Here is a 23,511-nt window from a genome sequence, read left to right as displayed (position 1 = left end):
AATACATATACAAAAATATGGTTAATCAACTGTTTATGTTATCAGTAAGGCTTCTGGGTCAACAGCAGGCCTTGGGAGAAATTCTGGAAGAGTCGGAAGTTATATACAGGTTTCCAACTATGTAGGGTTTGGTGCTCCTGACCACCATGCTGTTTAAGGGTCAAGTATGGGGATGCCCGGGCCGCTGAGTGGTTGAGCATCTGCCCTCGGCTCAGGGAGAGATCCCAGAGTTTTAGGATCTAGTCTCACATTGGCTCCCTGCAGGGAGCCTACTTCTCCCTCTGCCTGTGTCTCTGCCTCTCTCTGTGTCTCATGAATAAATAAAACCTTTAAAAGAAAAAAACAAAAGGGTCAAGGGTGGCAGCACCTCCACCTGGCCTCAACTGTGTGTAGACTCTAAGTATGATCCCCTCTCCAACCTTCTCTGCCCAGCTGTCAGCTACCACCCATCATCTATCTTTTTTTTTTTTTTAATTTAATTTATTTATGATAGGCACACAGTGAGAGAGAGAGAGAGAGGCAGAGACACAGGCAGAGGGAGAAGCAGGCTCCATGCACCGGGAGCCCGACGTGGGATTCGATCCCGAGTCTCCAGGATCGCGCCCTGGGCCAAAGGCAGGCGCCAAACCACTGCGCCACCCAGGGATACCCCCATCATCTATCTTACACCTCCAAAATGTTGGTAACATCTCTTATCTACTACCATTTCCTCTTATGGTCTTTCTGTTCTTTTGAATTATAACTTTAAAAACAAGTATTTTATTATCATTTTCATAGAGTTACAGTGAAAGTAAGTGGCTGTGTTCAACCCATTGTGTTATATGGAATTTTCATATCAATCAAAACAATTTTGGCGCCATTACATGAGCCTTTATCATGTTACCAATTTTGATACCTTAAGACTGAATAGAAGTAACCAAGAAAGAATTTAAAATGTAAATAAAACATTACTGAATAATGTTATACGCCTTTCTTAAATTATTTTTTTTTATTTTTTAAACATTTTATTTATTTATTCATGAGAGAGACAGAGAGATAGAGTGAGAGAGAGGCAGAGACACAGGCAGAGGGAGGATCTGGCCCCGTACAGGGAGCCTGACGTGGGACTCGATCCCAGGACTCCAGGATCATGCCCTGGACTGAAGGTGGCGCTCAACTGCTGAGCCACTGGGTCCGACCTATACATGGTTTTTTAAAGATAATTTTGTTCAATTTACATTTGACTGAATAAAAGTGTACCACTTTCTCAATGTTGTCAATCCAAATTATTTATACTATAACGAAGTATTAACCAACCATATTTATGTATACATGTGTATGTGTGTGTAAGTACAGCCTGGCTACATAAATTGCTTCAAAAAGATTTCTTTAAAAAAAGGACTTCATCTTTTTTTGTGCCGAATAAAACAGGTTAAAAATCTTCAGAAAGATTACAGCTTATAAATAGTATTAGGCAATGTTTCATATTCAATATTTTCACTATTTTGTTGAGGAAGTTAAGTAAAACTGAGAATTATGAGTGATTCTGTGAGCTAAATATACCTGGCTTTTATCTGACCCTTAAAAACAAAATACAATCGTTTTTATTTTCCATAACCCTGTAAGGAAGTACCATTATATCTACTTTACAGATAGGAAAGCCAAAGACTGGTCATTTGCAAAAGGTCATACAAGCAGAAAATGGCAAAAAGGGAAAGCTAAGGTTTTCAAGGACTTACCACAATAGCCAAAATAAACTGTGTTTGTTAATAATTTTGAATGAAAGCCATAATAATCATTTCAGGATTTTTAAAAAAGGCTTTAAATCACAAGGCTAATATCTCACTAGATAAGTAGATGCAAAATACTTCAGCATTTATCGATAAAGATTTATTTTATAAAGATGCTCTAAGTATTAACAAACACATATCTACATATACATAATTCTTTTTTGTAGATGATTTGGAAATTCAATCAAAGTACAAGGTAAATGTCTCACCTTTAAAATTTCTCACCAAAAACACTTAAGTTTAAAACTGTTATGACATTTTACATTAACTTGAGAGTGTCCTTGAGAAATAGAAAGTAAATTTTATAATTTTTAAAAATTTGGCCTGTTAAAGAATGAAATATTTACTATTGTTTTACCTATAGATTTCAAGCTACTGATTATATACACTGGAGTCCTCAATCCGCATGCTATTTTTTCTTATGTATTTCAGAGTAACAAGCACTTACCAACAAGTAAGTTTATCACATCTCAGTTTATTTTTAAAAAGTAATTTTTGTTGAGAAATCTTTCAAATGCTAGTCAAGAAGGTTCTAGATTAAGGAAAGCTTTACAACAGGATAACACACAAAGGAAAATGAATGGCTTGCACCCAAGTTAGTAACCAACAGAGCCAGGACATGGGTCTTCTGACCCCAAGGATACAGTCTTTCCTATGACACAATTCTACTTCTCAGAAGACAAATACTCTGTCAATTCAATTATGTGGAACATATTAAGACCTGTCAGTATATTTTGGCTTTAACTTAAATTGCAGGCAATGCTGCTCTCCAAACACTAAAATTAATTTTCATTTTATGACATATAAATTATAATGCATTAATTAAAATTTATTTAGGTCACTGGGTGAAAATGAAGAATGATATAAAACCTCATAGTTCCAAATCTTTATTTTTTTCTCTCTGTTCATCTTAGCTTTTGAAAACCCGAAATTTAATTTTATATACTACAGTATCTGATACCATGTTTCAAATAATCAATATTAACGTATATGGATAGAAAAACCACAACATTCATATAAATTCTTGTATTTAGCTAAAAAACATAACTGGTCAAATATAGTATACCTATCGATTCAGTTATATAAGTAATCATACTGCTGGCCACTTGACAAAGCATTCACTGTGTGCTGAGCATTATTCTAAGCATTTTACCAACTGAATCCTTAAAATAACTCTATAAGGTCCTATTATTATCCCCATTTCACAGATGAGGAAACCGTGTAACTTCTAGGGTTCACATGACCTGTACTTTTGCTGCCTAATTTCCTTTAAAAATTTCCTTTAAAATTCTAAGCCCTCCTACTAGGCTCCCTGTAATTTACTGTATTATAAACAAACTTATTTACATGATTAACACCTCCACAACAGTATTTCCCTACCTTTTCAAAATATTTTTTTAATTTAAATTCAGTTTGCCAACATATAACACCTAGCTATTTTTTTCATTTAAAATTGCAGACCTGCTGAACCATCTCTAACTCTGCTTCTTGTTCCAGGCAAAGTTCTTCATCACTCATACTCCTTGATTCAGTCTGAAAGTCCCTGGGTCCCAGTGCTCATCCACTCATTCAAAAGTCCTTTCTTTGACAAGGACTCCATTCTTTTTTTTTTTTTTTTTAATTCAATGTGCCAACATATAGTATAATACCCGGTGCTCATCACATCACATGCCCTCCTTAATGCCAGTTAACCCAGTTACTCTATCCCCCACCCACCTCCCCTTCTACAACCCTTTGTTTCCCAGGGTCAGGAGTTAGAAAGACAAACCATGAGAAACTCCTGACCCTGGGAAACAAAGAACTCCATTCTTAATGCTGCCACACAAACCTCCTGTAATCTCTGTAGGCAAATGTAATTTACAGAACGCACCTCCAGAAAAATTCATATACTTACAAACTTCTGCGAACAATTTTATCCTCAGCCCCCTTGGGGCTCCTTTTGAAGCTCTTCCATGTAGAGCCTGCACACAACCCACACCCCCCATCCCCCAACCAGCCTTCTCTTAAAATGTCTCTCCCTGAACTGCCCATGTCAGACTCACCTGGAATGCCTGTCTATGGCAAAACCATCAGAATTAACTTGGGATTTGGGGCTGTCCAATGATGGAGCTCAGGAGTCTGCATTTTAAACACTACCTATGTGATTCTTATGGCTCATTAACATTTAAGACCCAGCCCTTGGAACACATAGATCTGACTGAAAATTTCCTAATACTCAGTTTCATCTCCGCCCCATCCCTTGGCATTATTCTAGAAAACTATGACATCAATGTGATAATGTACAATACTCACCTTTTTTTACCTTCTGTATGCCAGGGATCAGCACTTCCTGTCCATGTCAACAACCCACTCCTATACTGCCACAACCGAGATCCAGAGCGACTCAATTTAGCAATAATCTTAAAATCAATAGGGTACTCAGCCCAACCAATCTTTCTTCCTCTCCCTCCAAATCTGTTCTTAGGCATTACGCTTGACTCCAATCCCATGACTTCCATTTTCTTACACCTATCATAACCCCCCTTCACAGCTCCACTCCCTGCTTCTCCATGGAGCAGATAATAGACTGTCTCAGGCACTCTCATCAGCTACCATGGGCCCCCATGGACCTTCCAAGCCTGCTGAGGTGGCATTGCATGAGCTGGGATGTTGCAGTCGGTTTCACAAGCCGGCACCCTTGGGCTTCTCTTCTGCGTCCAGTTCATATCCACCCCATGACAATAGTCATGATTATGACTGATACTTGGAGAGCACTTATTGCACTTGATAACTCTTATCTCATTTAATCCTCACAAGAGCTCTATGAAATGGGTAGTATATTATTATCCTCACTATCATATCAGCAAGACACATTGAGGCTAAGAGAGATCAAGTAACTTGCTTAAAGCCTCATAGCCAGTATGTGACAAAATTGAGATTTGAACCCCATGAGCCTCTTTCCCCAGCCTGGGCTCAGGTTCCTTTTCTTCCTGCTCTAGTGATAAAGGAGGCAAAAAAGCAGCTCAGGATATGCCACCTGGAGAAAATTAGGTCAGGGCTCCTGCTTTCTGGGAAAGCTTGGCCTGTTGTTTCGCTCCCTTCCACCTTTTATCCTAGCCTCAGCTTTACAGAACTCATCTCCATGAAACGGCAACAGACAGTGGCACCAAAATATATATGTATATAATGGTCATGTTCTGGAAAGCTTATGAATGAGCTTTATATGTTGCAACCTTTTGACTTTTATCGGCCCAAACTTATAAAGAATGACATGGAAAATGAATACTGTTGACCAGTTTTTCAAACTTACCTCTTATTTTTCTTGTAAGTTTCCAATTGTTGGGACTGCATATGTTTGTATCTTTCTAATTCACACTGTCCACATAAGTCCTCCAAATTCAGCAGGTGGTTTTCCACTTCCTCAAAGCTAGCCTCTAAATGAGCTGAATGTACATAAGGTCCAAAAAATACAAACAAACAAACAGAAAATCAGAATTCTAGACCATGGAGAAAAGAAAGAGTCTGAAAGTTAAAAGTTTAAACTGTTGAAACTATTTTGCATTTAATATTCTTTATTAAGCTTTCGTGAGGCAAAATAAAATACACTGACCAACTTTAAAATGTACTTCAAACGATCTTGAGTTTATTTTTATATTTCAAACATTTATAAGATGTAATTTTCCAAAATACTTTCAATACTCTATTAACCAGGATGATGAAAAACAGAGCATCATGATTAATCTAATGGGATATCCTGATGATCCCATATACCACGTGAATAATCAATTTTCAAATGAGAATACAGCAAATGAGAATTAATACAAATTATACCAAATATAATTTAAAATTTGAGATTCCAAGGTACTTGAGCAGAGCCTAAACTTTGCCTTGGCAAATGATACCATCAGTCTTCAGAAGTCACTGCAGAGCTCTACAGATACTCAGAAAGCACAGGTTACTGGAGGTGGTGGGGAAGAGACTCAGCACTACCCACCATGCCACTGTGGTCTGCACTTGCCTCTAGACCACAGAGCTTGGCAGCTTTACCGCAACATGGAGATCATGCAGCCAAATCTTCTATTTGAAAGATTCAAGACCAAAGCCTGCAGAAATTAATTCTGTGCTTTGTCAAGGGTCACCTAGGTACTGAAGGGCAGTTGGGAATCAGTAAAACAGTTCTTCTGACACTATGGTAATTCTGAATTGGTAGGGTGCTAGTGAACCAAGACTTAATAGTTGTAGAAGTGAGGATTGGTTGTTTCCTCCAACAACTGAGAAGTTTTAGAGATCAAAGATTTTAAAGGACTCAAACAGCACTGTGGCCATTTACCAAATCCCACCTGTACCAGACACTGGGATACAAAGATGAAAAAGACAGTCCTTGGGTTCAAAGAGCCTAAGGTAGAGGAGAAATGTATTTCAATTAACAACACAGCCTGGCGAAGTGAGGAATGCAGTGCTCAGGAAACTCATGAGTGGTAGCTAACAAAGACGAGGGAAATGAAGGAAAGGTCCAGTAAGAGACTGACCCCGAAATCTAGAAGTCTCAGCTGCCCAGTGGGGAAAGGAAGGGGCAGCAGAGTAGGAGCACACTACCTTTGGAGCTTTCCAGTCCTGGTTTCACATAAATAGCTAAATACAATTACAGCACGTCTAATTCCTTCATGTGCCCACTAGATTTCCACATGACTCCAAATTAGCTTATGTAGCATCTGGATGAGAAGTAAATTCCTCAAATTTCAACTTGCAGTTTTAGGTTTATTAAAATCCGAATTTTGGCCTGTTGGTAATCTTCGATCCAAAGATCTGACTAAAAATCTATGCTATCTATAAAAGCTCCCTCTTCTATTTTGTAGGCCCCAGGACTTACAGACATGGATTTGGGGGGAAAGTAAAATTTTACTGAGAAGTAAAAATGTGATGACAGTTTGGCGCTCCTCTTCAAAGACATTCCAGGTACTCACATATACTGATAGGTCACTGTAAACCAGCAAGAGGGCTGTAAAGGGTTGATGACAATGCAGTTTATAAGAGTTATGACCCTATCTTCAGAGCCACAAAAAATTGTTAATATATATGATTACAGAAAGCCCAACATGAAGCAAAATCCAAATTTCAGTCCATGAAGAATGAAATCCAAGATTTTTAATAATGACATGAATGGTACACCAAGAGTTTATGTGGGGGAAACAGGTAATGTGATGTTACTATATTCATTGCTGTTTACGTTATTTGTTTTGTTATTACATTAAATGGAAAAACGAGTAGGAGCCTCGGTCTTGGAGCTACTATTACTACTGGCCCTAAAGAAGCAATATTCAGCTCATTCTGTTATAACTAGCTTGACAGGGTCTTAAAAGGCGATCATAGCTAATAGGATTATTTAAAAGGCTATTTCACTTTGATTAGTGATAAGAACTAGAATAATTAAATTTAATATGGAATCCATTTAACTCTAAGCTACTTGGTTCCTGCACTATCATGCGTGTTACATTGTTATCCTGAGCATACCAGGGACTGGTTAGGAGGAGGGCTTTGAAGAACAAGCTTGGAAACCCAGCTCTGCCCCTTACAATAAGGTGAGACATCTCGCCAGTGAAAAAAAAGGCTAACTTCACATCTCGTGAAGCTGTCAAAAGGGTCACTAAGGCAAAGTATATGTAAGTATAAATACTAAATACACCTAACTTAACACTTGACAGTAATTTATAATTGACTATTAAAAATGCAGAGGAAAAAACTGTATAAAAATTAGTTAAGTTCCATAAGTCATTTACTTATTTAAAGATTTTATTTATTTGAGAGAGAGAGGCACACACACAAGTGAGGATGGGGTCAGGCAGATGGAGAGGTAGAGGGAGTGAATCGAAAGTAGACTCCCCACTGAGCACGGAGTCTGGTGTAGAGTTCAATCTCACAACTCTGAGATCGTGATCTGGGCCAAAACCAAGACTTGGACTCTCAACCGACTGAGCCACCCTGGTGGCCTATATATAAGTCATTTAAAACTAATAATTTTGCAGACCAGAAATGATCATGTTGTAAATACCTATGGATCTAACAGACCAAAATATCAATAAAATTTTCATTTTTTCTAGCAGACTTATATACCTATACATTATACTCAAAACTACGTTCTTAGACTTAAGATCCCTTATAGGAGGGCAGCCGGGGTGGCTCAGCAGTTTAGCGCCACCTTCAGACCAGGGCCTGATCCTGGAGACCCAGGATCAAGTCCTGCATTGGGCTCCCTGCATGGAGCCTGCTTCTCCCTCTGCCTGTGTACCTGCGCCTCTCTCTCTAATGAATAAATAAAATCTTAAAAAAAAAAAAAAAAGATCCCTTAGAGGTAAGGGGGATTAAATTTCAAATGATTCTGCTATAAAGAAAATAAGTAATGGAATCAACAATTGTTCTATATTTGAATACATATACATATAAAATATATCTATATTTACCTTTTTAACTTTTATTTGGAGGGCAATCTCTATGTAGAGACTAGCTCTGTTGGTTGACTAGAAAGCTAATGAGGCCAGGAACTTGAATGAAGTGACTTGATACCTAGGCAGGCCAATTAATGTCTCATGGGGAGAAATTCTCTTCTAGATACATAGTAAACTTGCCACCCTAGTTCACTCTTGTGTTAATAAAATGGCGACCAAGTGAAACATGTGGCTGGTTTAGTACCAACCTGGAACTATTATTAAGAAACAAACTGTACATCCTTCTAAATTGACTGACAGCACCATGTTGTGTTTCTGAGTGGCAAATCCAGATCTAAAATGCTTGGAAGTGGCCATTTTATTGCTACCACTAAATTTGTATTTATGTTCTCTTCCTTTAGAAAGTTGAAGGCTGGGACGCCTGGGTGGTTCAGTGGTTGAGTGTCTGCCTTTGACTCGGCGCATGATCCTGGAGTTCTGGGATTGAGTCCCACATCAGGCTCCCTGCATGGAACCTGCTTCTCCCTCTGCCTATGTCTCTGCCTCTCTCTGTGTCTCTCATGAACAAATAAAAATCTTTAAGAAAAAAGAAAGTTGAAGGCTCCTGAGTACTTTAAGAAACCAGTTTAGGTAGTGCCTGGGCGGCCCAGTCGGTTAAACGTCTATCTGCCTTCAACTCAGGTGATGATCTCAGGGTCCTGAGACTGAGTCCTGCATCGGGCTCTCAGTGGGGAGTCTGCTTGATTCTCTTGCCCTCCGCCCTTTCACCCGATTTGCACTGTCTTTCAACTAAGTCCAATCTTTTTTAAAAATCCAGTTTAACACCTTAATTTACTATTCACAAATCTCACCTCTTCACCCCAGGGCCACAACCTACTTTTTTAATCTCACTGGAATGCCTCTGCTTGCCTGCCTTCCCTCCTCATCTCTGCATCCACACGCCTTTGAACCTCACACAGACCTTATACTCTGACTGATATACAACTATCTTGTGTACTGTCCTTTCTCTTAGCAATCAGTAAGGGTCTTAAGGGTAACTATATGTTTGCATCTTTGTATCCCCTAACACCTAGTCTACTGAATTCAACTAAGAATGGTTCCATCCCACTAAAACATCAAATAATAACCAAAAAAGTGAATGCAGGATTCATGTTCATCTAACTTTAATACTGGGAGGTTATGTTAAAATTAGTGAAAGGATAAATTGAACAAGGGCAAAGAACTTAGAAAACATTAGGCGACATGATAGTATGTCAGACCAGGCCTCCTTTTCAGTGGGGCCCCCTTTACAGCACTAGAAGCAACGGAAATTTTCCATTTTAACTCTTAACTGGCTTGAAATCAGTAATCAAATATAGAAGACCTATACTGACAAAAATATTCTTCCCTTTTTTATTTAAAAACCTCTTTAAATAATTACAAGTATATATATGTGCATATATATATATGACGTATACTCTGAATATTTTATATTGCATTTAAATGGCAGAAATTGAATGCCCCTGTCACAACCTGCTCATTTCCCATTACAAAATGAATTGCAAAACGAGTAAGCTGGTAACCAAACTTAGAACACTCATACGTAAAATCCCAGCAGGCCTCTGTGGACACAAACGTACCTTCACAAGAAGCTTAAACTTGACTATTTTGCTTGCTGTAACAACAGCACATGTCTTATTTAGTGATCAGTGAGAAGGATAGGTGGAATTTTATTGTGAAAAGCCATGTGGGAATGCCTGACAGCTGTGCAGGAAGAGATTCACAAATCTTTGTGAGAAGACCATCCCAGAGGAAGACCGATTCTGTTTGGAATTTTTCTTTGTGCCATTTGGTTCAAATACATATTGTCTGTGGTGTAACCACTCACATTTGAAGAATGGAGTAACACACTAAAATTATTCATACTTAATGAGTGCTTTTCTAACACAACAATTAGCCTCGAGGAAGAAAGAAATCTTTGGTTGCAGATCTAGAGGTCACAGAGGCCAGGTACTACAAGACTTGAAAGATTCTTCAAATGCTTACATTATCCTTCCGTGTAATAAGATAATATAGCAATGATGGTGTGGTAATAAGGAACTCTAAGAAGTACATTAACTTGCAAATGCCAGTATAGAACACACAAGATCTGTGTGGCACATGAAAAGGTGTCTAAAGAGAGTTAATGTGCCTCAAAGGTTTAATCTCAGAAAGTAACCTAAACAATAAAATAATCTAGTTCATGAAACACTTGTAGCTGTGGCAGTCAGCTAGGGGCTCTCTCAAATTTCTTAAAGAAAGCAAAACAACAATGTATCAGGTTAGGTCAGATCAAAAGAAAGATACAAACCCAGTAGATGGCTGTCACTCTCTTAAACAGCACTTTGTTATCTAAGAATTCAGATTCTTCTGTTCTGGGTGAAGAGAACAGTCTTTTCAAAGTAGGTCACTTAAAATAAACTAAAGCAAGAGCAAAAACTGAGGAGCCCTTGACGGTTTAAACTCCAGTAAAGGAATAGGGTTAGGCTACCCTCTAGTGGAAGTTCAAGAGAATTCAATGAACATTTTACCAGTTTTACGATAAAATGCATGGTTATTTCAGAAGGATGTGTACAGAATCCAGTTGACAACATTCCATTTTTTTTCTCCTTATACACAATCTATGAAAGTTCATAATACTACATTGTTCATCTACTGTTGTAGCTTTGCATTCTACAGATTTTTACAGGACAAGCTAAATTGTGTAACATCCACCCAAACCCTTCTGTCAAAGAACAGTGGTTTAGTTTAATTTTTTTTTTATTTATTTATGATAGTCACAGAGAGAGAGAGGCAGAGACACAGGCAGAGGGAGAAGCAGGCTCCATGCACCGGGAGCCTGATGTGGGACCCGATCCTGGGTCTCCAGGATCGCGCCCTGGGCCAAAGGCAGGTGCCAAACCGCTGCGCCACCCAGGGATCCCAGAACAGTGGTTTAATAAATCTGCAAAGGTTAGAGAGACTTCCACTAAAATACCAGCATCTTGATGGCAGGTATCAGGTCTTGTTCAGTGCCAGAGTCTATAGTGCCTGTAGGGCTATGGCACACAGCAGATGTCTCATTAGGTACTAAGCACTGAGCTGAGTGCTATCCTTAAATTTGTCATCTCAACCCTCCAACTACCCTCTGAGGCAGGAACTCTCATTCTCTTTCTATAAAAAAAAAAGCTTGGAGCAGTCAAGAAGCCTGTATGGGGTCTCACAGGAAGTTGTGGAACTGGGATCCAAACCCAGATGTGAGACTTCTCCAGTTCCCAGCGTATCTCCATCATTTCTTTTTTAAACTACCAGTAATTATCTATTACACAGGCGTATATAAGATGAATGGATTGCTCCATTTGAAAAAAAAAATGTAGGGATTATCCAGTCTTACTTCACAATTCCTGAGGGATCGTGTAATTAGGAGTCATATTTATTAAGCCACAGGATAAGGCAGCTAAAAGCATCATCAAAGGTTCAAATCGCTCACATCGTGTAAGTCCTTTACTCTTTAATAAGGGCAGACACTCCAGAGGGCAGAGCAAGACTAAAAGTAACTCACAGCCCAAAAGATGGAAGAACTGATTGGATATGATATTAGATTTGACAGGGAAAGCACACAAAGTTCAAGGAAGTTAAGGGAATCCTGTGACTATATACAAGTCAGGTACTACCTTCCTAGTTTTTAAGATTTTTCTAATTATTGCTTGACTATTTAAATCTTGTGTGTTACATCAAAGTATTCAGGCATAAGAGATATTTTGAGGCTACTAAATAATAAAAGAATCCAGTAGTATATGAGCAAACATTTAAAAACACTGGTTCCAACATTTGGAATGATACATAAACTCCTTAAAATGAATTCAGAAAATACTTTAATGATATAGATATATATGTTTATATAACCTATAACCTACCCCACCAAAATTGGCTTTAAAATATTTTCTTATTGTAAAGAATATCAGTATCCATTCCAAGGTGTTTAAGTTGCTTATCTAGAAGTCTCAATTTTAAAACACCTCTCTATGGGGCTTACTCTAAGCCAACAAATACTAGGCCTTTGGATTTCCAGTTCTGACTAGCTATCTCTTCTACAGTTATTCATTACTAAATATAAATATCAGACTAATAACAGCAATATAGTTAAAATCAAAGGCAGCATATATTTCAAATGATAATGGCCATTCAGACTGGAAATATATATAAAAGCAAACCACCTAGACTTTAGAGGTATCTTCTAAGCAAACAGAATTAACTCTTCAAAAGAGCTCAATACAAGCATACCTTGTTTTATTGTGCTTTGCAGATATGGTTTTTACAGATTCAAAGTTTGTGGCCAGTCTGCACGGAGCAAGTTTATTGGTGACATTTTTCCCAACAGCATTTGGCTCAGTGGAGGTCTCTGTGTCACATTTTGGTAATTCCTTTTTCTAAAAAAGATATTTATCTATCTATCTATCTATCCATCTATATTTATTTAACTGGGGGGAGAGGGAGCAAGACCAGGGGCAGGGAGAGGCAGAGGGAGAGGGAGAAGCAGACTCCCCACAGAGTAGGGAGCCCGATGCAAGGCTCGATCCCAGGGCCCTGAGATCATGACCTGAGCCAAAGGCAGAAGCTTAACCAACGGAGCCACCAGGAGCCCCAACATTTTGGTAATTCTTGCAATATTTCAAACTTTATTATCACTACAGCAATCTTATTACTATACTATCTTACTATTACTATAATACTATTATTATTATTACTACAGTGATCAGTAATCTTTGATGTTACTATTGTCACCATTCTGGGATGCCATGAACGACACCAGTAAAAGTGAGCTTAACTGATGAATACTGTATGTGTTCTGACTGCAATACCAACTGGCCATTCCCCCATCTCTCTCCCTCTCCTGGAGCCTCCCTAGCCCCAGAAACACAATATTGAAATGAGGCCAATTAATAATATACAATGGTCTCCAACTGTTTAAGTGAAAGGAAGAGTCACACATCTCTCACTTTAAATCAAAAGCCAGAAATGATTAAGCTCGGTGAGAAGACATGTTGAAAGCTGAGACAGGTTGAAAGCTAGGCCTCTTGCACCAAGTAGTTAGCCAAGTTGTGAATGTAAAGAGAAAGTTCTTGAAGGAAATGAAAAGTGCTACTGTAATGAACCCATGAATGACAATAAAACAGAACAGGCCTATTGCCAACATGGAGTAAGTTTGAGTGTTCTGGACAGAAAATCAAACCAGCCACAGCATTCCTCAAGCCAAAGCCTAAACCAGAGCCAGGCCATGACTCTCTTCAGTTCTGTGAAGGCTGAGAGGTGAGGAAGCCACAGCAGAAAAAGTCTGAAGCTGGCAAAGGTTAGTTCATGTGGTTTAAGGAAAGTAACCATCTCTGCAGCACAAAGTACAAGGTGAAGGAGCAAATTCTCCAGAAGATCTAGCTAAAAGATTAACCAAGGTGGATGCACTAAACAACAGATTTTCAATGCATATGAATCAGCCTTCTATTGGAAGAATATGCCATCCAGGACTTTGAGAGCTGGAGAGGAGAAGTCAATACCCAACTGACTGTGCCACAGGCTGATGCTCTTGTTAGGGGCTAATGCAGCTGCTGACTTGAAGTTGAAGCCAATGCTCATTTACCATTCTGAAAATCCTAGAGCCCTTAAGAATGATGCTAGATCTACCTTGCCTGTGCTCTGTAAATGCAAAACAAAGCCTGGATGACAACACAACTGTTACAACATGGCTGACTGAATATTTTAAGCCCAGTGTTGAGACCTACTGCTCACTGACCATGCACCTGGTCACCTAAGAGCTCTGATGGAGAAGAACACCGAGATGAATGCTGTTTGCATGCCTGCTAACACAACATCCATTTTGTAGCCCATGGATCAAGCAGTCATTTTAACTTTCAAGTCTTATTATTTATGAAATTCATTTCGTAAGGCTATAGCTACCACAGACACTGATTCCTCTGGTGCATCTGGGAAAAGCAGATTACAAATCTTGCAGAAAGAACTCACCATTCTAGATTCCATTAAGAACATTTCTGATTCATGGGAACAGGTCAAAATAGTAATGTGAACAGGAGTTTGGGAGAAGTTGATTCCCACCCTCATGGATGACTTTGAGGGGTTGAAGACGTCAGTGGAGGAAGTCACTGCAGATGTGGTGGAAAGAGCTGGAAAATCAGAGTTAGAAGTAGAGCCTGAAGATGGGACAGAATGGCTGCCATCCCATGATCAAACCTCAGGAGGAGATGCTTGTTATGGATGAGCAAAGAAAGTGGTTTCCTGAGATGGGAGCTTCTCCTGGTGATGACCCATGAAGACTGTTGGAATGACAATGAAGGATTTAGAATATTATATAAACTTAGTTGACCAAATAGCAGCAGGGTTTGAGAGGACTGACTCCAATTCTGAAAGAAGTTCTACTATGGATAAAATGTTATCAAACAGCATCACAAGCTACAGAGTAATCATCCATAAAAGTCAGTCAGTTGATTAGGCAAACCTCATTCTTATTTTAAGGGCTTGCCACAGCCACCCCACCTTCAGCAATCGCCACTCTGACCCGTCAGCAGCCAGCAACAACGGAGGCAACACCCTCCACCAGCAGAAAGACTGCAACTCCCTGGAAGCTCAGATGACAGCACTGTTTAGCAATGAAGTCTTTTTTTTAAAAGATTGATTCATTTATGTTAGAGAGATAATGAGTGTGAGAGTACTAGAAGGAAGGGCAGAGGGAATGGGAGAGAAAATCTCAAGTAGACTCCATACCGAGAGTGGGCCTAACTCGGGACTCAATCCCATGACCCTGAGATCCTGACCTGAGCTGAAACCAAGAGTCAAATACCCAACTGACTGTGCCACTCGGGTGCCCCAACAATGAAGTAATTTTTAATTAAGATATACATTATTTTTTAGACATATGCTACTACTACATATGCCACACTTAATAGATTACAGTATAATGTAAACATAGCTTTTATATGCACTGGGAAACCAAAAAATTCATTTGACTCACTTTACTGCAATACCTGTTTTATTACAGTGGTCTAGAACCAAATCCACAGTATCTGAGGTATGCCTGTATGTCTTTTTTTTTTTTTTTGTATATTCTATTTTAAGAAAGACTTATATAAACTGCATTTCCCAAGCAGAATTAACCATGAGAATAATTAGAATTGTAGCAAAATGCATTTGATCAGTAAAGTGGTATCAAAGAACACCCATCAACAAAGTTTACTCCCAGCTAGGGAAAAAAGGGAGGTTTTCCTATCTGCAAAGAAATACATAACCGGCAGCCTGGGTGGTTCAGCCGTTAAACACCACCTTCAGCCCAGGGCCTGATCCTGGAGACCCAGGATCGAGTCCCACATCAGGCTCCCTCCATGGAGCCTGCTTCTCCCTCTGCCTGTGTCTCCTCTCTCTCTCTCTCTCTCTCATAAATAAATAAAATCTTAAAAAAAAAAAAAAAGAAAGAAAGATACACAACCAATTTAAAGCAAATGACTCACAGATGCAGGAAGGTAAGCCAAAAGAAAGTGGCTAAATGAAAATCCCAAAGGTCTTAGAGGCTCTCTTGTTAGCTATCAAAGGCTTGAAAAGATCATTAGTATGCCCACAAAAGGGAAGGTGAGGCAGAGGGCAACCACAGCTATTTCACATTTCTCTTAACATCCAGAATCTCCCAGAATCTCTTTTTCATGCCCCACCCTCCAGAATAACAAAATACCAACACCAGAAGATGCTTTTAATAGGCAGGGCTTTAAGAATATGGTTCATGAGGGGCTCCTGGAGGGCTCAGTCAGTTAAGTGTCCGACTCTTGATTTAGGCTCAGGTCATGATCTCAGTGTCCTAAGATGGAGGCCTGTGTCAGGCTCCACACTCAGTGTGGAGTCTGCTTGAGAGGCCCTCTCCCTCTCCCTCTGCCCCTTCCACTCGTGCTCTAAAATAAATTTTAAAAATATTTTTTTAGGGGATCCCTGGGTGGCTCAGTGGTTTAGCGCCTGCCTTTGGCCCAGGGCGCGATCCTGGAGTCCCGGGATCGAGTCCCACGTCGGGCTCCTGGCATGGAGCCTGCTTCTCCCTCCTCCTGTGTCTCTGCCTCTCTTTCTCTCTATGTCTATCATAAATAAATAAAATAAATCTTTAAAAAATATATTTTTTTTTTAAAAAAAAAGAATACACAAGGAGAGCCTGGGTGGCACAGTTGGTTAAACGTCTGACACTGGGTTTTGGCTTGGGTGGTGATCTCAGGGTCATGAGTTCGAGCCCTACATTGGGCTCCCAGCTCAGCACAGAGTATCAATCTGCCTCTACCTCTCCTGCTCAGGCATGCTCCCTCTTTCAAATAAATAATAAAATAAATTTTTTTAAAAAAAGAGCATATAGCTGTCATCCTGTCTCATCCCCCACTGAGACTGGGATCCTGGATCCACATCTTATTAACTGTGTGACCCTGAGCAAATCATAGTCTCTCCAAGCCTTACTTTCCTTAGCTGTAAAATGGGATAATAATAGCTACTTTTAAAGGATTAAAGGATTAAAGATGATTTTTGAGGATTAAAGATAATGTTTGTAAAGCACCTGACAGTCTCTGACATATAAGACGTGTTTTAAATGTTAGCTACGGTTATCACCAACAGCATTCCAAATACCTCTCAGGTCCATTTCATCTACACACAAAAAAAATGTTTTATGATTTACTAATTACTGGCTTTATAAATCATTTTTGTTTTGCTTAAAAAGGGTAGTATTAAAAAATAAGAAGAGATGATAGGGGATCCATAGCTTCTTACCTATATGACTGGATCAGTTTACCAGCCCAGAAAGTTTATCTCCCATGTATCTCTTACCACTTACACTTAAGTAAGATCTTAAGTTTAGTCAGAAAAGAGTGAGCCACAATATTGTCCTCTCATGTGGTGCTATCAAACATAAAAGGTAATCTTTTGACTATAAACCCAAGAAATAAAGAATATCAGCATAATTCAATCCAATTAAACAACAATAATAGGGCAGCACAGCGCAGGTGGCTCAGCAGTTTAGCGCCACCTTCAGTCCAGGGCATGATCCTGGAGACCCGGGATCAAGTCCCTTGGTTGGGCTCCCTGCATGGAGCCTTGCTTCTCCTTCTGCCTGTGTCTCTGCCTCTCTGTCTGTCTCTGTCTCTCATGAGTAAATAAATGAAATCTTAAAAAATATATATATATATATGAACTTCCACAGTTATAAATTTAGCCAAACAGGCACTCATTTACCTGGATTTGTTTCATCTCTCAAGAGTTCAAGGAAGGGAAAAAAACCCCAATTTAAGATATGAAGCTCTAAGCAAACCTAATTTTTAAAGCAATTAACTTCCAGAGTACATTCTACAACCAGAACAAAGTCACTATAACCCCTTTTTATTTATTTGTACCATTTTTTTTTTTTCTTAAAGTAGACTCACAACCCTGAGATCAAGACCTCGGCTGAAAACAAGAGTCGGATGCTTAACAGACTTAGCCACCCAGGCGCCCCTATATATTTATACTTTTAAACTGAGATCTAATGTCATACGCATAACCCTGAGTCACTCTAAGAATCAACAAATTATGTTTCCTGAGCTGAAACAGTTAGTGGTATATTTTAGAAATAATTTCTACACTTTAAAACTATTTCCTGTCCAATCCTCTATTAATCAGAACATGAAATTAACCCTAAGTCACTCTTTCCCAAAAAATCATATTAACCAAGAATTTAATGTATTCTTAAAGGGCTTTCAATTTCTATCCAGTCCTGTCCAAAATTATTCTCATTCCTAAAAATAATGTACGGATAAAACTTACTCAGATTTGCTGTCATGGATTCTAAATCTGCTAATAAGCCTGGAAGCTGTTGGAGCTGCTCCTGTAACTCGACTAGGCTTGTCCTCTTCTTCTCCCAGTGTGCTGAAAGCATAACCACCTCGCTGTCCACCAGCTGCAACACAGAGGAGCAAGGGTAAAGTAAAAGACTTCAGGCGTGAGGAAATGACAGTCAGCATAATGTGAGTTACTCACTGTTATCTTTTAAACTCCTCTACTGAGTATCCACAACAGGACCCTCTAAAGAAAACTGGAACTGTCTTCTTTCTTAGAAAATCACCAACTTAACAGTCAGTGCAGAAAACCTCAAATTACTGCTTGTCTCTGCATCTTAACCCCAGGGAGGAGAAAGTTCAGAGATGACCTTAGAAATCACTTCTAAGTATACCCTGTTTCTAAGTAAACCATGTGTTTGAAAACCCAAATCTAGAAAAAATACATCAAAAACCCAACATGAACAACCAAAAAGAAAACAAAAACAACCCAAACCACAATTACCAGGTAATTACTTGCTTTACAAAAGGAATTTTTTTTAACAGAAAAGTTACTGACTGCATTTAGAATATATATGATTCAATTTATAAACAGGAACACACTGCATAAAGGAAGGTAAATAGTACTTGTATGGGAAGGACTTGAAGCAAGTGATGGATTCCAGAAAACAGGAGAAAAGCATTTATGTTCACAAAGAAGGAATTCAGATGTAAAGGGCTCCTCATAGCAGGGCTGTGGCATACTGGACTGGCCTGAAAGAATTCTAACTTCTTTCACTGCAGACTGTGAAGAAAAAGACAGACACCAGATTCTCCCAGACAATTCTGTTTGGGTCTTAACACGGTGGGAGGGAAAAGTCTTAGAATAAGATTTAGAAGGAGCATGGAGAGGTCAGCTTTTGAAAACACCACCAAAGATAAGCAAGAATTGTGAAAGATAACCACTGTGGTACAGTAAATACAAAGACTGTAAAGTTTATTATATAACAGAAGAAACTGCATTTGAATGTTAGCTGTAAATGAGAGTTTGCAGTTAAGAAAAAGGCAATCTTAATCTCAAGATTAAGATTTTTCAGGAGTTAGAACATGAATATGACGAATTCTTTAAGACTTTTTTTTAAAAAGATTTCATTTATGAGAGAGAGAGGAGTGTGTGAGAGACAATGCACATGTACATGCAAGAATGGGGGGCAGGCAGAGGGATAAGCAGACTCCCTGCTGCGTGCAGAGAGCCCACACAGGGCTTGATCCCAGGACCCTGAGATCCTGATCTGAGCTGAAATCAAGAGTCAGATGTGTCACCAACTGAGGTACGCAGGGGCCCCTGAATACCACAAATTTGCACTGCATCTCACTAAAGTGACAAAGAACTTTAGAGAAATAAAAATATAAAAAAATAGATGTAAAATGATTTGTATGTGGTACTAGACTGCTTTGGTTTCTACATTTTTACAATCTAGAAATTCCCAACACAGAAACAAAAGAACTAAGCTCTGATAGAGAGGTTAAAAGCCACCTGGATTCCTTACCTTGTCCCCACTGCTTTCCAGCCCACCCTGGAGAGAAGACCATATCATCTCTCCTGGACAAGTCTCCACTGAGCTGGAGAGGTGACACCAAGCTTTACTCAAGCTGCACTGCTCATTAATTTTGTATGCTTAAAAATGTCTATGGCCAACCAAGTTTTATAAAGATCCCTAGGAGTAGTTTTAAGAATGCTTAGCAATGCTAATTTATCTAGTTGTGATGAATAATAAGGAAACTAAGGTTTGAAACAAGGATCTATATTCATAAAATTCATCTGTACAAACTTCTACTGACCACCCCACCCTGTCTGCCAGGCATTGTTCATGCTATGGAGATGGAATGGTGACTGAAACAAAACACATCTTGCCCACTTGGTGCTTATATCCTGGCAGCAGGTCTCCCAAATTCTCTTAGCTTCTGTTTTTAAACTCTAGAAAAGATAATTCCTATATCACAGGGCTGACGTGAGGATAATATATTTTTCCTGGTATATGTTTTTTTATAGTCTGTTAAATCTTAACTACCCTAATTAGGTTAATTTGAAAAATCGAGTTTTTTATTTAACCATTTTTTACTGAAAACTAAAGTGCAACATAAATATTAAACCTACAATCTAGTTCATGACTTCCACAAAATTGAAAATTATATTCTCAATACAGGATAGAAGCAGCATATGTAGAAAAAATATAAGAATATACTAAAATGCCATTTTAAAAGAATGAGAGATTGAATGGATTCTCAGAAATTGTTATCAATGATTAGGCAATACTACTAAAAACATTTTGAGCATTTTCTATGTGCCAAGCCCTGTGCTAAGCAATTTATGTGTATTATCTCATTTAGGCCACAGAGCAACCTTATAAACTAAACACTTTTACCACTTCTATTCTACAGATGAAGACTCTATGGTGTAATGAAGTTATGTCGCTTTCCCAAGGGCCACAGCAGACTTGAGATGGATCCCATGAATTTGACACTCGAGCCCAGGCCCTCGATCATGTTCTAGGGACTGTGCTATAGGGGTGTATGAAAGGAAGAAATAAAAAGCTAGCAGAAGAAAACACTCTAAAAAACTGTATTTAAACTTTACTTAATAAGAAACAATCTATCACAAGAAGGCCAATTTTTCTGCCTCTAAATAAATAATTCTGAATAAAGCCGGGTCAAACACCATTATTTCATTTTTAAGCAGTAAGACAAACCCACAGTGCTTCAGACCAAAATTCCTTCTGGTGGACACTGAATTAGGGGCATGAAGACACAAGGAGGATACCAATGACTTATAAGACAGCTAATAATGGGACCCTACTGTATATGAAACTCAACACGTCAGTGCTTTGAGGGTACATAACTTCATGCGATGTCCAAACAATTTCATTTGGTAAGCAGGGTAAGTGGTGTTATGGCATTTTACAGATGAGATGACTAACAACAGAGAAAATAAAGTACATGCCCAAGGTCAAATGTACTAGTGCAGAAACTAGGATTTCCAACACACAGTTCAGTGAACTTTCTACCACAGCCAGAGGAGAGCAATGGTGGAACAGAAAAACAGTGAAGCATGTCTCATTTAACCAGTTTACACTTCAAAGTATTAACCCATGAATCTTAAGAGTTCAATTCAAAGGCAAGCAAATATTTCACAATAATAGTAATTAAAGCAAATAATGTACTGGAAGCCTAACTTTTAAAAACTGTTCTCAGTTGGGCAGCCCGGGTGGCTCAGCGGTTTAGCGCCAGGTTTGGCCCAGGGCATGATCCTGGAAACCGGGGATCGAATCCCAGTTAGGCTCCCGGGATGGAGCCTGTTTCTCCCTCTGCCTGTGTCTCTGCCTCTCTCTCTCTGTGTCTCTCATGAATAAATAAAATCTTAAAAACAAAACAAAAAACCTGCCTTCAGAGTCTAACCCCTAAAGTCATTATTAACTATTTGTTTATATGTTGCTAGGGAGGAGAAAAAAAAATCAAAGAACTTATAAAAAAAATTGTAGAAAAAGCTTAAAAGTTACTATTGATCACAACTGTTCATTTTCTAAAATACCATCTGAATTTTAAGACTAGGTAGTAAGACTTAGCTTTAAAGTAGATGAGTATAAAATAATTTGTCAAAAAAGAACAAAAGGTTCTTAAGTATATTTGCCCTGGCAGGTTGTTTGGTTAAAGGCCACCAAAGACAACACGAGCACAGTCTGACAAAATTAATTCACCACAGATTTAACACTATGTATATTAAAGACATACATTTTATTTTTTTTTAAAGACATACATTTTAAATATTTATGTATATCTCAATAATACATCAGAACACTTTAAAATAAATTTTCATTTTTTTAAAGATTTGTGAGACTCTGGAAGAAATGGATGCATTCCTAGAAATATATAAACTACCAAAACTAAAATAGAAATAGAAAAAAACAGATCCATAACCAGCAAGGAAATTGAAACAGTAATCAAAAATCTCCCAACAAACAAGAGTCCAGGCAGATGGCTTCCCAAAGGAGCTCTACCAAACATTTAAAAAAGAATTAATACCTATTCTTCTGAAGTTGTTTTAAAAAATGGAAGGAAAACTTCCAAACTCTTTCTATGAGGCCAGCATTATCTTGATCCCCAAACCAGGCAAAGACCTCCCCACCAAAAAGGAGAATTACAGACCAAAATCCTTGGTGAATATGGATGCAAAAATTCTAAAGATACTAGCCAATAGAATCCAATAGCATATTAAAAAGATTATTCACCACAACCAAGTGGAATTTATCCCTGGGTTGCAAGGGTGGTTCAACATCCGCAAATCAACCAATGTGATTCACTACGTTAATAAAAGAAAAGACGAGAACCATATGATCCTCTCAATAGATCCAGAAAAAGCATTGGACAAAGCATAGCATCCTTTCTTGATTAAAATTCTCCATAGTGTAGGGATAGAGGGAACATACCTCAATATCATGAAAGCCATATATGAAAAGCCCACAGCAAATAATCATTTTCAACAGGGAAAAAAAACAGAGCTTTTCCCCTAAGGTCAGGAACATGACAGGAATGTCCACTCTCACCACTGTTGTTCAACACTGCACTACAAGTCCTAGCCTCAGCAATCAGACAACAAAAAGAAATAAAAGGCATCCAAATCAGCAAAGGAGTCAAATGCTCACTCTTCCCAGATGACATGATATTCTAAGTGGAAACCCAAAAGATTCCACCCCCAAATTCCTAAAACTCATACAGGAATTCACCAAAGTGGCAGAATGTGAAATCAACTGCATTTCTACATACTAACAATGAGAAAGAAAAAAGAGAAATTAAGGAATTAAACCCACTTACAATCACACCAAAAACCATAAGATACCTAGGGATAAACCTAACCAAAGAGGCAAAGGATCTCTGAAAATTACAGAACACTCATGAAAAAAATTGAGAAAGACACAAAATGAAAAAAATGTTCCACGTTCATGGATTGGAAAAACAAATTACTAAAATGTCCATGCTACCTAGAGCAATCTATACATTTAATGCAATCCCTATCAAAATACCATCAACATTTTTCACAGAACTGGAACAAATAACCCTAAAATGTGTACCAGAAAAGACCCCAAATAACCAAAGGAATATTGAAAAAGAAAACCAAAGCTGGTGGCATCACAATGCCGGACTTCAAGCTCTATTATAAAGCGGTGATCATCAAGACAGTATGGTACTTGATGACACACAGATCAATGGATCAGAATGCAGAACCCAGAAATGGACGCTCAACCTTATGCCAACTAATCATCGACAAAATAGGAAAGAAATCCAATGGAAAAAAAGATAATCTTTTCAACAAATGGTGTTGGGAAAATGGGACAGCCACATACAGAAGAATGAAACTGGACTATTTTCTTACATCATACACAAAGATAAACTCAAAACGGATGAAAGACCTACACATTGAGACAGGAATCCATCAAAATCCTAGAGGAG

General features: G+C 38.5%; 1 protein-coding gene across 2 annotated transcripts in view; it reads right to left on the bottom strand.

The window, feature by feature from the left end:
- Positions 1-23,511, bottom strand: part of DTNBP1 (dystrobrevin binding protein 1) — a 128,790-nt gene that overhangs the window by 77,372 nt on the left and 27,907 nt on the right. For both annotated transcript variants that reach the window (XM_041770265.1, XM_041770266.1), the window contains 2 exons: positions 18,017-18,149; positions 5,059-5,191 (listed from right to left, as the gene is read on the bottom strand). In XM_041770265.1, the coding sequence (XP_041626199.1) occupies positions 5,059-5,191; positions 18,017-18,149 (266 nt within the window). The remainder of the gene's footprint in view (positions 1-5,058; positions 5,192-18,016; positions 18,150-23,511) is intronic.

This window comes from Vulpes lagopus, chromosome 10, assembly GCF_018345385.1.
Source record: "Vulpes lagopus strain Blue_001 chromosome 10, ASM1834538v1, whole genome shotgun sequence".
In the NCBI taxonomy this organism is placed as follows: Eukaryota; Metazoa; Chordata; class Mammalia; order Carnivora; family Canidae; genus Vulpes; species Vulpes lagopus.
The sequence above is the reverse complement of the archived record's forward strand: the minus strand, read 5'-3'. Positions and strand labels throughout refer to the sequence as shown.